At 37.3% G+C, this 14,764-nt stretch overlaps 1 protein-coding gene across 11 annotated transcripts in view; it reads right to left on the reverse strand.

Moving 5' to 3' along the window:
* Nucleotides 1-14,764, reverse strand: part of LOC145531644 (phospholipid-transporting ATPase ABCA3-like) — a 234,321-nt gene that overhangs the window by 115,603 nt on the left and 103,954 nt on the right. For all 11 annotated transcript variants that reach the window (XR_014072622.1, XR_014072623.1, XR_014072621.1 and 8 more), the window contains 5 exons: nucleotides 10,516-10,645; nucleotides 7,875-8,029; nucleotides 7,473-7,628; nucleotides 6,947-7,157; nucleotides 4,716-4,866 (listed from right to left, as the gene is read on the reverse strand). Coding sequence is in view for 8 of the 11 variants with exons in the window: in XM_081554592.1 (XP_081410718.1) it covers nucleotides 4,716-4,866; nucleotides 6,947-7,157; nucleotides 7,473-7,628; nucleotides 7,875-8,029; nucleotides 10,516-10,645 (803 nt within the window). In the remaining 3 variants the exon portion in view is untranslated. The remainder of the gene's footprint in view (nucleotides 1-4,715; nucleotides 4,867-6,946; nucleotides 7,158-7,472; nucleotides 7,629-7,874; nucleotides 8,030-10,515; nucleotides 10,646-14,764) is intronic.

Here is a 14,764-nt window from a genome sequence, read left to right on the forward strand (position 1 = left end):
GCACTTGTTTTTAGTTTTTGCCTCCTTGAAATATTCTTGATTTCAAACAGGGACAAGAGCCAGAGCCTCTTTGCTTCTAGCCTCTAACCCTGGTGGTCTAGTGGCTAGGACTCTTTCTTTTCATCCAGGTTACCCAGGTTTAATTCCTGAGCAGGCAACTAAGATCTCTCTTCAGGACCTCTCACTGCTCTCCCTTCAAGATCAGAATTACCATATGGTACTGCCATTTCATTACTGGGCATGTATCCAGAGAAAGCTCTAATTTAAAAAGACATATGCACCCCAATGTTCATTGCAGCACTATTTACAATTACCAAGACATGGAAGCAACCTAACTGTCCATTAACATACGAATGGGTAAAGAAGATGTGATACATATATATTGGGTTGGCCAAAAGCTTCATTCAGATTTTTTTCTGTAAGATGTTACGGAAAGACCTAAATGAACGTTTTGGGCAATGCAACACAATGGAGTACTACTCAGCCATAAAAAGAAGGAAATAATTCTATTTGCAGAAGCATGGATGCAACTAGAATTTATCATACTAAGTAGCCAGGCAAGGAAAGACAAATATCATATATAACTTATATGTGGAATCTAAAAAATGATACAAATAAACCTATGTACAAAACAGAAACAGACCCAAAGACAGAAAACAAACTTTTGGTTCCCAAAGTGAAAAGGGGGAAGGGATAAATTAGGAGTTTGGGATTAACGTATATATACTCCTATATGTAAAACAGATAACCAACTGTGGCCTACTGTAGCACAGGGAACTATACCTAATGTTTTGTAGTAAGCTATAAGGGAAAAGAATCTGAAAAAGAATATACATACATATATACATATATAGTAGTGAAAGTAGTCCAGTTGTGTCTGACTCTTTGCGACCCCATGAACTATACAGTCCATGGAATTCTCCAGACCAAAACACTCGAGTGGGTAGCTTTTCCCTTCTCCAGGGGATCTTTCCAACCCAGGGATCGAACCCAGCCTCCCGCATTGCAGGCTGATACTTTACCAGCTGAACTACCAGGGAAGCTCCATAAACATATATATGTATAACTTCATCACTGTGCCATACACCTGAAACTGACACAATGTTGTAAATCAACTAAATTTGATTAAAAAAAACAGGAGGCCCAGAGATTGCCCAAGCTCCTTCTGCCCTGTGAGGATACAGCAAGAGGATGACTGTCTCTGAATCAGGAAACAGGCCTCATCAAACACCAAATCTGCCAATGCAATTTTCCTGGACTTCTCAGCTTTCAAACTGCAAGAAATATATTTCTATTCTTTATAACCCCACCCCCCCAAATCCTGGTTTGGATCAGCCTATTCTGAACATGTCATATAAATGGAATATACAAGGTATAGCCCTTTTTTAATGGAAGAAAATTGTTTTATAATGTTGTGTTGGTTTCTGCTGTACAATAATGTCAATCAGTCATAATTATATATAGATACCCTCCCCCTTAAGCCTCTCTCCCCTTCCCCCATTCCAACCCTCTAGGTCATCACAGAGAACCAGGCTGGGCTTATTGTGTTACATAGCAAATTCCCACTAGCTATCTATTTTACACATGATAGTGTAAATGTATATATGTAAATGCTATTTTCTCAATTTGTCTCACCTTCTCTCTCTCCCGTTGGGTCCACAAATCTGTTCTCTAAGGATATGACCTTTTCAGTCTAGCTTCTTTCACTTATTGTAGTAATTTCAAAGTTCATCCATGCTGTCAGCTCAGTTCAGCCACTCAGTCATGTTAGACTCTTTGAGACCCCATGGACGGCAGCATGCCAGGCCTCCCTGTCCGTCACCAACTCCTGGAGTTTACCCAAACCCATGTCCATCGAGTTGGTGATGCCATCCAACCATCTCATCCTCTGTCGTCCCCTTCTCCTCCTGCCCTCAATCCTTCCCAGCATTAGGATCTTTTCCAATGAGTCAACTCTTCGCATGAGGTGGCCAGAGCATTGGAGTTTCAGCTTCAACATCAGTCCTTCCAATGAACAACCAGGACTGATCTCCTTTAGGATGGACTGGTTGGATCTCCTTGCAGTCCGAGGGACTATCAGGAGTCTTCTCCAACACCTTAGTTCAAAAGCATTGATTCTTCGATGCTCAGTTTTCTTTATGGACCAACTCTCACAGCCATATATGACTACTAGAAAAGACATAGCTTTGACTAGACGGACCCTTGTTGGCAAAGTAATGTCTCTGCTTTTTAATATGCTGTCTAGTTTGGTCATAGCTTTTGTTCCAAGGAGGAAGCATCTTTTAATTTCATGGCTGCAGCCACCATCTTCAGTGATTTTGGAGCCACAAAAATAAAGTCTGTCACTGTTTCCATTGTTTCCCCGTCTATTTGCCATGAAGTGATGGGACCAGATGCCATGATCTTAGTTTTTTGAATGTTGAGTTTCAAGCCAGCTTTTTCACTCTCCTCTTTCACTTTTATCAAGAGGCTCTTCACTTCCTCTTTGCTTTCTGCCATAAGGGTGGTGTCACCTGCATCCCTGAGGTTATTGATATTTTTCCTGGCAATCTTGATTCCAGCTTGTGCTTCATCTAGCCTGGCATTTCGCTTAATGTACTCTGCACATAAGTTAAATAAGCAGAGTGACAATATACAGCCTTGACATACTCCTTTCCCAATTTGGAACCAGTCTGTTGTTCTATGTCAGGTTCTAACTGTTGCTTCCTGACCTGCATACAGATTTCTTAGGAGCCAGGTAAGGTGGTCTGATATTCCCATCTCTTTAACATTGTTCCACAGTTTATTGTGATCCACTCAGTCAAAGGCTTTGGTGTAGTCAATAAAGCAGAAGTAAAAACAGGAATTCCCTTGCTTTTTCTAGTTCTTTGTATATGCTGTGTAACTTTTTTTTTTTATCAAATGTGTCTTTTGCAAATATTTTCTTCCATTCTGTGTCTTGTCTTCTAATTCTCCTGATATTGCCAAACACAGAGTAAAAATTTAATTTCACTGAAGTCTAGCTTTTCAGTTATTCCTGTCATGAAAACTGCTGGTGGTGCTGTAATTTAAATGTCATTGCCATACCTAAGGTCATCTAGTTTTCCTCCTATGTTATCTTCTAGGAGATTTATAGCTTTTTGTTTGAATTTTAGGCTTATCACCCATTTTAAGTGTCTAGATTATTTTCTTTGCATGTGGATGTCTGTTCGTTCCATCACCATTTGTTGAAAAGTATCTTTTCTGCATTGCTTTTCCTTCTCTGTCAAAGACCAAGTGACTATATTTTTTTTTTCTGGGTTCTCTGCTATGTTCCATTGCTCTGTTTTTCTATTCTTTCACTAATACTACACCATCTTGATTATAGTAGTTTTATAGTAAGTCTTAGAGTTGGTTTCTGTCAGTCTTCTAACTTTGTTCTTGTCTTTCAATATTATGTTGATTAATTTGAATAAACTTTTTATAAACTTTGGGATCAATGTTGATATCCACAAAATAACTTACAGAGATTTTGACTAGAATTACATTGAACCTATACATCAAGTTGGGAAGAACTGACACCTTGACAGTATTGAGTCTTCCTATTCATAGAAATGGACTATCTTCATATTTATTTAGTATCTTGATTTCACTCATTAGAATTTTGGAGTTTTCCTCATATAGAACTTGTATGTATTTTATTAGCTTTATACGTAAGTATTTTGCTTTTGGCAATACTAATGTAAATAGCACTGTGCTTGTAATTTTAAGCTATATTTGCTAATTGTTGATACATAGAAAAGTTATTGACTTTTATATCAAATTTGTATCCTGCGACCTTGCTACAATCACTTACTAGTTCCAGAAGAGTTTTTTGTTTGTTTGTTTGTTTGTTTTGGTAAATTCTTTTGGACAGTATGCAAAAGATGAGTGTATCATCTGCAAAGAGTTTTATTCCTTTCTTCCCAATGTATGTACATTTCTTTGTCTTGTGTCATTGCATTAGCTAGGACTTCCAGCATGATGTTGAATGCAGTGGAGAGAAAGGACTTCCTTTCCTTGTTCCTGATCTTAACGGGAAAGCTTTGAGTTTCTCACCATTATGTATGATGTAGGCTGTCGGGATTTTGTTCATTAGAAAGTTGAAGAAGTTCCCCTCTATTCATCTTCTTTTGAGAATGCCAATTAGTTTGCTTCAAGAGAATATCAAGCTGCTAACTACAACTTGAAAGAAGATGAAATTGGCACAGTCCCTGGAAGTTTATCATAAGTATTCTCATTTTCCTCTTCCATTAATCAAGATAAACATCCCAAGTACAATTAATATTTTTTTTCTCCTTTTGGTAACTAACTTGGTTAACTGTTATGGTCAAACTGCCTGTTTCCTGTAGTTTCTAGGGCTTCTGAATCCAAGATCTTCCATATAGGCCACTTTTTTCTTATTATCTCAGCAAATCAGTTGAACAAAATTTGTGCAAATAGCTTATCATTTCTTGTCACTACTTAACACCAGACTAAGAAATAGAAATAAAGATACCAAGACAAACTAAATGAAAACTAAGTTATATGACTTCCCTCTGTGCAGAGAGTGAAATCTTTAGGAAATATATATATATATATATATATATATTTTTTTTTACCATTACTTGTCAAATGACAGCTGCACACAATCTATTTGTCAAATCAGAGGAAACTTTAAAAAGTAACATTGATTTCTTATAACCCCAAACTATGTTCTAACATTCTCTGATCCATACCTGTTTGCGTACTCCTTAGGTAGGATAAATGATAATTCAGCTGCAACATTGTTCTCCAGTCTGGCTTCTGGTATGTGATGTTTAATCAGTTTGGAGATTTCTTTAACATCACAATGAGGATCCTTTACCATAATTAAGTGGTATCCCACACCTGAAAAAATCCATTTAAAAGGTCAAAATTTTTAAAATGCAATCTGCCCCAATCAAACACATAAATACACTCTACTCTAAAAGCACAGGATCTTGTTGTTTAAAATTTCATTTTTACAAGGCATCAATACTGTGTTTAAGAGCAAGTGATCTTTAATCTTTGAGATGTACTGGTTTCATATTTTTACCAAAATTTAAACCTGTTAATTTTTATGGGAGGAGAGTTTGGAGGAGAATGGATTCATGCATATGTATGGCTGAATCCCTTTGTTGTTCACTTGAAAGTATCATAACATTGTTAATTGCTTATACTCCAATACAAAACAAAAAGTTTAAACATTTTTTTATTGTTTTATATATTTTAAAATTTCCTTCCATCATTCTTTCCATACTTAATGTTCAATGATCACATTTCACGTACATGCCATTAAAGTGGAAACTTTTACTTCACCATATTAATGAATGAAAACTTCAAAATTTCACCTCACTGTACTAGGAAGTCTTCCCTTCACCATGTGACAATGGGCTACATAGACTATTGTCACCAAGTGTCTCTGACCCTTTTAGGATTTTATATATACATACATACATCCACACACACATTTACGTATATAGACACACATAATTATTTTTCTTGTCATATTCTTATTTTAGCATTCATCACTTTAGGCTATCTTTCTATTATATTCTTGAGTGGGGCTTCTGAATTTCATGTTTCTAAATTTGTCTTATACATGCATTCACACATCAAATGCAAACCACTCTTGCTGTTTTCATTGTCCTGTCCATCAAACTTAATTTCTCACTGATTCTCCCCCAAAGACTCTTGATTCCAGGTGACTTCTTCTTTGTCCCAGGGGGAAAAATGTGCATTTTTATCTTCATACTTTCATTACTTACTTATGTAGTCTTCTAAAATAGAGGTGTTCTTTCCTTCATTACCTTTTTAAGGTCAATAACTAAAAGCATTAATATACTTGGGTAATAATTTTGTGCCTACAACTAATCTACTATAGGAATATCAACTTATATGTTCCCATCTGGAAGTGAAAAAACATTCAAAGGTATGAGTCCCTTTATTTCTGATATTCACCAAATATACTCCTTAAAACTCAACTCAATATCCTCTTTGAGATAGAGTAAAGGGAAAATGGTAGCATGTTAGAGTGCAAAATAAGGGCTTTGTTGTCAGAAGAACCCAGGTCCAAAACTCTGCCACTTAAGTCTGATTGACTCAGACTTAAGAATAAGCAGCAGTTTTCTGCTCCATAAAAATGGTGAGGTTATGAAGAGGAGATGAGATAAATGTGTGGAAACATTCAATGTAACTCACCCAAAATACATGTGAGTTGAATGAATGAATTCAAACACCAAATTAATGATTAATGGAATAATGTCAGTCTTAACTATTCTCATTGATTTGTACGCTCCAATTCTGAAGCCCTGATACACTTACTGGTTTGAACCTTGTAATTTCAGAACTCAATTATGTATGATATTATGGCTCATTTTTAATGTACTAGTCTTACTGACTAATCAGACTATATTCTTATTAAAATCAAGATTGTTTTATTTCACTATTCATTCATATCCTGTTCAATAAATTCCTATTGATCAACTACCACATTTCAAGATGATTTCATGAAAATAAACTAGAAAGTATTTTGCTAATTACACCAGAGGGGAGTGATGCTGATTTGGCAATAGAGAAAAAAGGGTCAGAGATATTGAGTCACTCATTTTCTCCCCTACCAGTTATCAATCCATGAACCGAATACCTTGGAATCATTACTTCATTCCAACAAAAACTAACTTCAGTGGAATTCAGGTGAGAGAAAGAAACATGACTTTTTTGAGGTCAATAAAAGAATGAGTTTTCTAAGTTAGAATATACTCATCATATCATAATGAAAAATAATAGGAATAGATAGATAAATTACAAATAGCCAATTTAAATAGTTTAGATTTAATGCAATAGGACACAAGAAGTTCTGTGTAGAGGAACAAAAATGATAATAAAATTATGTTCGAGAATGTTATTCAGGCATTAGCATCCAGACAGTGATCAAAGGGAGACAGACCATAAACTTTTTTCAGGAAAACTGTAGAGCCACAGCACCGCAGAGTACCCTTCACCATGATAGCTATACGGTCGCCCAGGACATCAGCTTCATCCATGTGGTGGGTTGTCAATAAGATGGTACGATTCTCTTTATGCTTCTGAAGGACATCCCAGGTGAATCTCCTTGAGACTGGGTCCATGCCAGATGTTGGCTCATCAAGTATCACCACCTACAGATTAGAAGAACAATTCCATGATCATATTTAATTCATGTTATGCTCTTTATGTGATAACTTACTATTTTAGATGGGGGACATATGCAAGCTAAAATACATAGTCCAGACTATATTAAGAACTTTGCAAAATTAACAATAAATTAAAACCCCATAACCATATTATATCAACTGGATCAATGATGGAAATATCCTCTGATTATCATTTGGGAAGCTCCTTCTAGAGAGTTAGATTCATATCAGTGCATAGGTTTGTGTCAGCTCAGTTTTATATATTAGCTGGGGCAGGGACCCATGTTAGTGGTTCTTTACCTTGGAGCCTCCTATAAGTGCTATAATAATGGAGAGTTTACGCTTCATTCCTCCACTCAGTGACCTTGAAAGGGCATCACTCTTTTCTACCAGGCCAAAAGATACCAGCATTTTGTTCATTTCTTTAGAACGTGTTTCTGGAGGTACTCCTTTTATCTAAAAAAGAAGCCAGAGTTTACATGGTGCTTCCAACTTTATCCTTAGAAAATTCTTTCATCAGGATTTTTCTTACAGAGTTATTTAGACACGAGCTTTTTCTTCTCCTTGACCCCCCTTTATAGTAAAAGAACCATGTCTCCAAAAAATGAATTCCCACTAAATAAGGATAAAGATGTTGGTTCTTTGTCATGCTGGCTGAAGCATATGAAAAGGGTGGGAAAAAAGAATATATCTCTGGCTCACCACACAGTAGAAATAGAGATGTTCTGACACTGTCAAGTGATGGAACAATATGTCATCCTGGGGGCACAAGCCCAAGTTTTTCCTGACTTGAACCATATCTTTCGAGATATCATATCCACTAATATACACCTTTCCACTGGTAGGACGATAGAAACCTGGAATTAAGCATAAGACATGATAGAAACTTAGTTTCAGTGAGAGAATCTGACAATATACTGTTCATCAGCACCTCCTTAATAGTCTATTTGTAGACTACTTAAGTACCTCTTACAAGGAAAGTGACCTGGTACCTTCTGGTAATGGGGAAAATTTTTTTTTAAATCTATATATTCTGGTTTCTAATGAGTATAAAAATATTGAGTAATAAAAATACTTGGAAGAATTTTCTGTTTCAGTGTTCTATGCTGCTGTCTATTTGACAACATATGCAAACCACAGTATAATCTTGCCAACTTGTGATTCATCTAACCTGGCATTTCACATGATGTACTCTTCATAGAAGTTAAATAAGCAGGATGGCAATATACAGCCTTGTTATATTCCTTTCCAACTTTGAACCAGTCATTTGTTCTGTGTCCAGTTCTAACTGTTGCTTCTTGACCCACATACAGGATTCTCAGGAGAAAGATAATGTGATCTGGTACTCGCATCTCTTTAAGAACTTTCCACAGTTTGTTGTGATCCATACAAAGTCTTTAGCATAGTCACTGTAGCAGAAGTAGATGTTTTTCTTGAACTCCCTTACTTTCTTCATGATCCAACGAATGTTGGCAATTTGATCTCTGGTTCCTCTGCCTCTTTGAAACCCAGCTTGCATATGTGGAAGTTCTCGATTCATGTACTGCTGAAGTCTAGCGAGAAGGATTTTGAGCATAACTTTATTAGCCTATGAAATGAGAGCAATTGTATGGTAGTTTGAACATTCTTTGGCATTGTCTTTCTTTGGGATGGAATGAAACTGACCTTTTCAGTCCTGTGATCACTGCTGAGTTTTCCAAATTTGCTGGTATATTGAAAGCAGCACTTTAACAACATCATCTTTTAGGATTTTAAATAGCTCAGGTGGAATCACTGAGCTATTGGTTTATTCACTTCCATTGGTTTATTCATGATAATGCTTCCTAAAGTCCACTTCACACTCCAGGATGTCTGGCTCTAGGTAATTAACCACACCACTATGGTTATCAGGATCATTAAGACCTTTCTTGTAGAGTTCCTCTGTATATTCTTGTCAACTCTTCTTAATCTCTTCTGCTCTTGTTAGGTCCTCACTATTTATGTCCTTTATCATGCCCATCCTTGCATGAAATATTCCCTCGATACCTCCAATTTTCTTCAAGAGATCTATAGTCTTTCCCATTCTATTGTTTTCCTCCACTTCTTTGCATTGTTCATTTCAGAAGGCCTTGTTATCTCTCCTTGCTATTCTCTGGATCTCTGTATTTAGTTGGGTATGTCTTTCCCTTTTTCCTTTTATCTTTGTTTCTCTTCTTTCCTCAGCTATTTTTAAAACTTCTTCAGACAACCACTTTGCGTTCTTGCATTTCTTTTTCTTTGGAATGATTTTGGTCACTGCATCCTGTACAATGCTACGAATGTCCATCCATAGTTCTTCAGGCTCTTTGTCTACCAGATCTAATCCCTTGAATATACTTGCCACTCCACTGTGTAGTTGCACAATATTGTAAAAGTACCACATGCTACTGAGCTGGAAACTTTAAATTGAATAATTTTATGTTATATGAATTTTGCTCAACTAAAAATTATCATTCAAGAAATTACAAGACATAACCCTTGGGCTTTGAGCTACTTTTAATTGAAGAAACAAGTGTCTCAACAACTGTGATACATGATACAATTAATTCATTCTGCAAGTATTTATCGAAAACTTACTGTGTAAGAAATTACTCTAATCCCTTGGGATATAGTCACCAAACAGAGGTAAGGGTAATTAATTCCGGTTGATGGGATCAGGAAGTAGCTTTTGAGCTGAATCTTCATGAATGAGTAGAAAGCTTCAAAATTTCACATGATGTACTCTAGTTAACGATATGCATTCTAAATTATTTATTAGGAAGCATCTTAATGTCTAAAATTGATTTTCAGATGCCTAAAAATGGGATCAATAGATATGTGACAAATATATAAAATGGTAAAATGGTAAAATCTAGGTAGTGGGTGTAAGGGTGGTCACTAAAAATCTTTCAACTTGGATGTAAGTAGAAATTTTCTTATTAAATATAAAAGTATATTCATAAGAATGTATAATACACGTTATACAATGAAACAATGTACATCAAACAAATTAGAATAGTTTCCTATGAAGGGAGCAGGGGAACAGAAAAAGTAATATAAAAGGAAATTTAAAGGAATAAATAAGTGAAAGTAGAAAGGCTCTCTAGCCTTTGCATTGACCGATGAGGATGGTGCACTACAAAGTGAGAAGTGGGATGCACCTGAGAAACAAAAATAAACATTGATTTTTAAGCTTAATAATAAATGATTTACACTTTGTAAAGAGAGCAGATTAATAAATAGCCATATGTATCATTTAAATAACAATGTCAGTGTCAAGAAGTGTACACAAAAGCTTCAAAGCTTAATCCACAGTATCTATGTCAAAGTAACCATGAATATTTACCTGTGAGGATAGATAAGGTAGTAGTCTTCCCTGCTCCATTATGACCGAGAAGGACAGTGATTTGCCCCTCATATAAATTCAAAGATAAGTCTTGAACTGCTAGTACTGTCATATTTTGCAATGTGAATTCCTGTGAAAAGAAAGAAACCCCACAAACTTTATATCTATTACTATTACTTATAAAGGGCATGCATTTATATCAATTATCTATAGAATAAGAAAATAATCTCAAAAGGTAAATCATTAATCTCAAAAAGTAAAATCAAAGTATAAAAGAAAAAAATCATAAACAATTATATCTGGAAGCAAAATGTGGATAGAAGTTCAAAGTAGGTCCATAAGACTTTTTCTGAACAATTTCATGGAGCCCCACTTTGATCCATTTACTGTCATGAAGCTGATATATTACAATCTGCTCCAGTCAACGTCTTTCTGCTAAATTCCTGAACTTAATGCAAAAACTCATTATATGTGATTGTCCTATAAGCATTTCAAACTCTACTAATTAGTCAGTTCAGTTGCTCAGTTGTGTCCAACTCTTTGCAACCCCATGGACTACAGCATGCCAGGCTTCCCTGTCCATCATCAACTCCCAGAGATTGCTCAAACTCATGTCCATCAAATCGGTGATGCCATCCAATAATCTCATCCACTGTTGTCCCCTTCTCCTCCTGCCTTCAATCTTTCCCAGCATCAGGGTCTTTTCAAATGAGTCAGTTCTTTGCATCACATGACCAAAATATTGCAGCTTCAGCCTCAGCATCAGTCCTTCCAAAGAATATTCAGGACTGATTTCCTTTAGGATGGACTGGTTGGATCTCCTTGCAGTCCAAGGGACACTCAAGAGTCTTCTCCAACACCACAGTTCAAAAGCATTAATTCTTTGGTGCTCAGTTATTTTTACAGTCCAACTCTCACTTCCATACATGACTACTGGAAAAAACATAGCTTTGACTAGATGGATCTTTGTCTGCAAAGTAATGTCTCTACTTCTTAATATGCTGCCTAGACTGGTCATAGCTTTTCTTCCAAGGAGCAAGCTTCTTTCATTTTCATGGCTGCAATCACTATCTGCAGTGATTTGGAGCCCAAGGAAATAAACTCTGCCACTGTTTCCATTGTTTCCCCATCTGTTTGCCATAAAGCGATAGGACTGGATGCCATGATCTTCGTTTTTTGAATGTTGAGGTTTAAGCCAGCTTTTTCACTCTCCTCTTTCACTTTTATCAAGAGGCTCTTTAATTCTTCTTTGCTTCCTGCCATAAGGGTGGTGTCATCTGCATCCCTGAGGTTATTGATATTTCTCCTGGCAATCTTGATTCCAGCTTGTGCTTCACCCAGCCCAGCATTTTGCTTGATGTACTCTGCATGTAAGTTAAACAAGCAGGGTGACAATATACAGCCTTGATGCACTCCTTTCCCAATTTGGAACCAGTCTGTTGTTCCATGTCCAGTTCTAACTGTTGCTTCTTGACCTACATACAGATTTCTCAGGAGGCAGGTAAGGTGGTCTGGTATTCTCATCTTCTTTAAAATGTTCCAAAGTTTGTTGTGATCCACACAGTCAAAGGCTTTGGCATAGTCAATAAAGCAGATGTTTTTCTGGAATACTCTTGCTTTTTCTATGATCCAACAGATGCTGGCAATTTGATATCTGGTTCCTCTGCCTTTTCTAAATCCAGCTTGAACCCCTGGAAGTTCTCGGTTCACACACTGTTGAAGCCTTGCTTGGAGAATTTGAGCATTACTTTGCTGGCATGTGAGATGAGTGCCATTGTGTGGCAGTTTGAACATTTTTGGCATTGCCTTTCTTTGGGATTGGGGTGAAAACTGACCTTTTCCAGTTCTGTGGCCACTGCTGAGCTTTCCAAATTTGCTGGCATATTGAGTACAGCACTTTCACAGCATCATCTTTCAGGATTTGAAATATCTTGACTACGATTTCATCACCTCCAGTAGCTTTGTTTGTAGTGATGCTTCCTAAGGCCCACCTGATTTTGCATTCCAGGATGTCTAGCTCTAGTGAGTGATCACACCACTGTGGCTATCCAGGTCATTAAGATCCCTTTCGTATAGTTCTTCTGTGCATTCTTGCAACCTGTTATTAGTATCTTCTGATTCTGTTAGATTCATATCATTTCTGTCCTTAATTGTGCCCATCTTTGCATGTAATGTTTCCTTGGTATCTCTAATGTTCTTGAAGAGCTCTCTATTCTTTCTCATTCTATTGTTTTCCTCTATTTCTTTGCATTGATCACAAGGAAGGCTTTCTTATCTCTCCTTGCTATTCTTTGGAACTCTGCATTCACATGAGTATATCTTTCCTTTTCTCCTTTGCCTTCTTTTCTCAGCTATTTGTAAGGCCTCCTCAGACAACCATTTTGCCCTTTCTCATTTTTTTTTTCTTGAAATGGTCTTAATCACCGCCTCCTGTACAATGTTATGAACCTCCATCCATAATTCTTTAGGCATTCTGTCTATCAGAAGAAATCCCTTGAATCTATTTGTCATTTCCACTGTATAATTGAAAGGGATTTGATTTAGGTCATACCTGAATCATCTAGTGGTTTTCCCTACTTTTTTCAGTTTAAGTCTGAATTTTGCAATGCTGACTCTATAGAGCTTCTCCATTTTCAGCTGAAAAGAATATAATCAATCTTATTTTGGTATTGGCCATCTGGTGATGTTCATGTGTAGAGTCGTCTCTCATGTTGTTGGAAGAGGGTGTTTGCTATGATCAGTGCTTTCTCTTGGCAAAACTCTACTAGCCTTTGCCCTGCTTCATTTTGTATTCCAAAGCCAAACTTGCCTGTTACTCCAGGTATTTCTTGACTTCCTACTTTTGTATTCCAGTCTCCTATGATGAAAAGGACACCCTTTTTTTGAGTGTTAGTTCTAGAAGGTATTGTAGGTCTTCATAGAACTTCAGCTTCTTGTGGCTCTGCTGGTGGAGAATTAGCGTGCAATGTGGAAGACCTGGGTTTGATCCCTGGGTTGGGAAGATCCCCTGGAGAAGGGAAAGGCTACCCGCTCCAGTATACTGGCCTAGAGAATCCCATGGACTGTACAGTCCATGGGTTCACAAAGAGTCAGACATGACTGAGCGATTTCACTTCACTTTACTTCACTTGAAATAACCAGAGATCAGAGAAGAATCTTACAGGAATAAGGATTAAATTACATAAGCCACTCACAGGCAGAAAAGGAGGGGAGGATTAGACAGGTAACAAAGAACAGGTGTGATAAGTATAAGAAAGTTACAGTTGGTGATGCTCAAACGCTGAGTCCTGTTGGATTCTTTTGACCCCATGGACTGTAGCCGGCCAGGCTTCTCTGTCTATGGAATCTTCCAGGTAAGAATACTGGACATGTTGTCATTTCCTACTCCAGGGGATCTTCCCCACTCAGGGATCAGACCCGCATCTCTTGCATCTCCTGCATTGGAAGGCGGATCCTTTACCAGTGTGCCACTTGTACTCTCAATTATACATATTGATTCATATTACATATTGGTGGTGGTTTAGTCACTAAGTCATGTCCAACTCTTGTGACTCCATGGACTGTAGCCCACAGGCTCCTCTGCCCATGGGATTTCCCAAGCAAGAATACTATAGTGGGTTGCCATTTCCTTCTCCAGGACCTAGGAATAGAACCCAGGTCTCCTGAATTGCAGGCGGAATCCTACATTGCAGGCAGATTCTTTACTGACTGAGCTATGAGGGAAGACTCATATTAGACTAATATTAGTTAATATTAGTTCACCCATATTAATAATAACTTTAGATAATAATGATCTAAGTGCACCAATTAAGAGGCTGAATTTTTAAAAAGATGGAACTATATACTGCCTACAAGAATTCCACTTTGGGGGCTTCCCTGGTGGTCCAGTGGTTAAGAATCTGCCTTGCAATGCAAGGGACACTGGTTCATCCCTGATCTGGGAAGATCCCATGTGCCTGGGGACAACTGAGCCCTTGCCCCACAACTACTAAGCCTGCGCTCTGGAGCCTGTGAGCTGCAACTACTGAGCCTGTGTGCTACAACTACTGAAACCTGCATGCCCTAGAGTCTATGCCCTGCAATAGGAGAAACCGCTGCAATGAGAAGCCTGTGCACCACAATGAAGGGTAGCCACTCTTCCCACAGCGAGAAAAAACCTACGCATAGCAATGGAGATCCAGCACAGCAAAAATAATAAAAATACATAAACAAAAGGATTTCAGTTTAAACACAAAGACACAGAAAAATT

This window comes from Giraffa tippelskirchi, chromosome 13 (assembly GCF_054371585.1).
Source record: "Giraffa tippelskirchi isolate mGirTip1 chromosome 13, T2T-mGirTip1v1.2.pri, whole genome shotgun sequence".
Classification (NCBI taxonomy): Eukaryota; Metazoa; Chordata; class Mammalia; order Artiodactyla; family Giraffidae; genus Giraffa; species Giraffa tippelskirchi.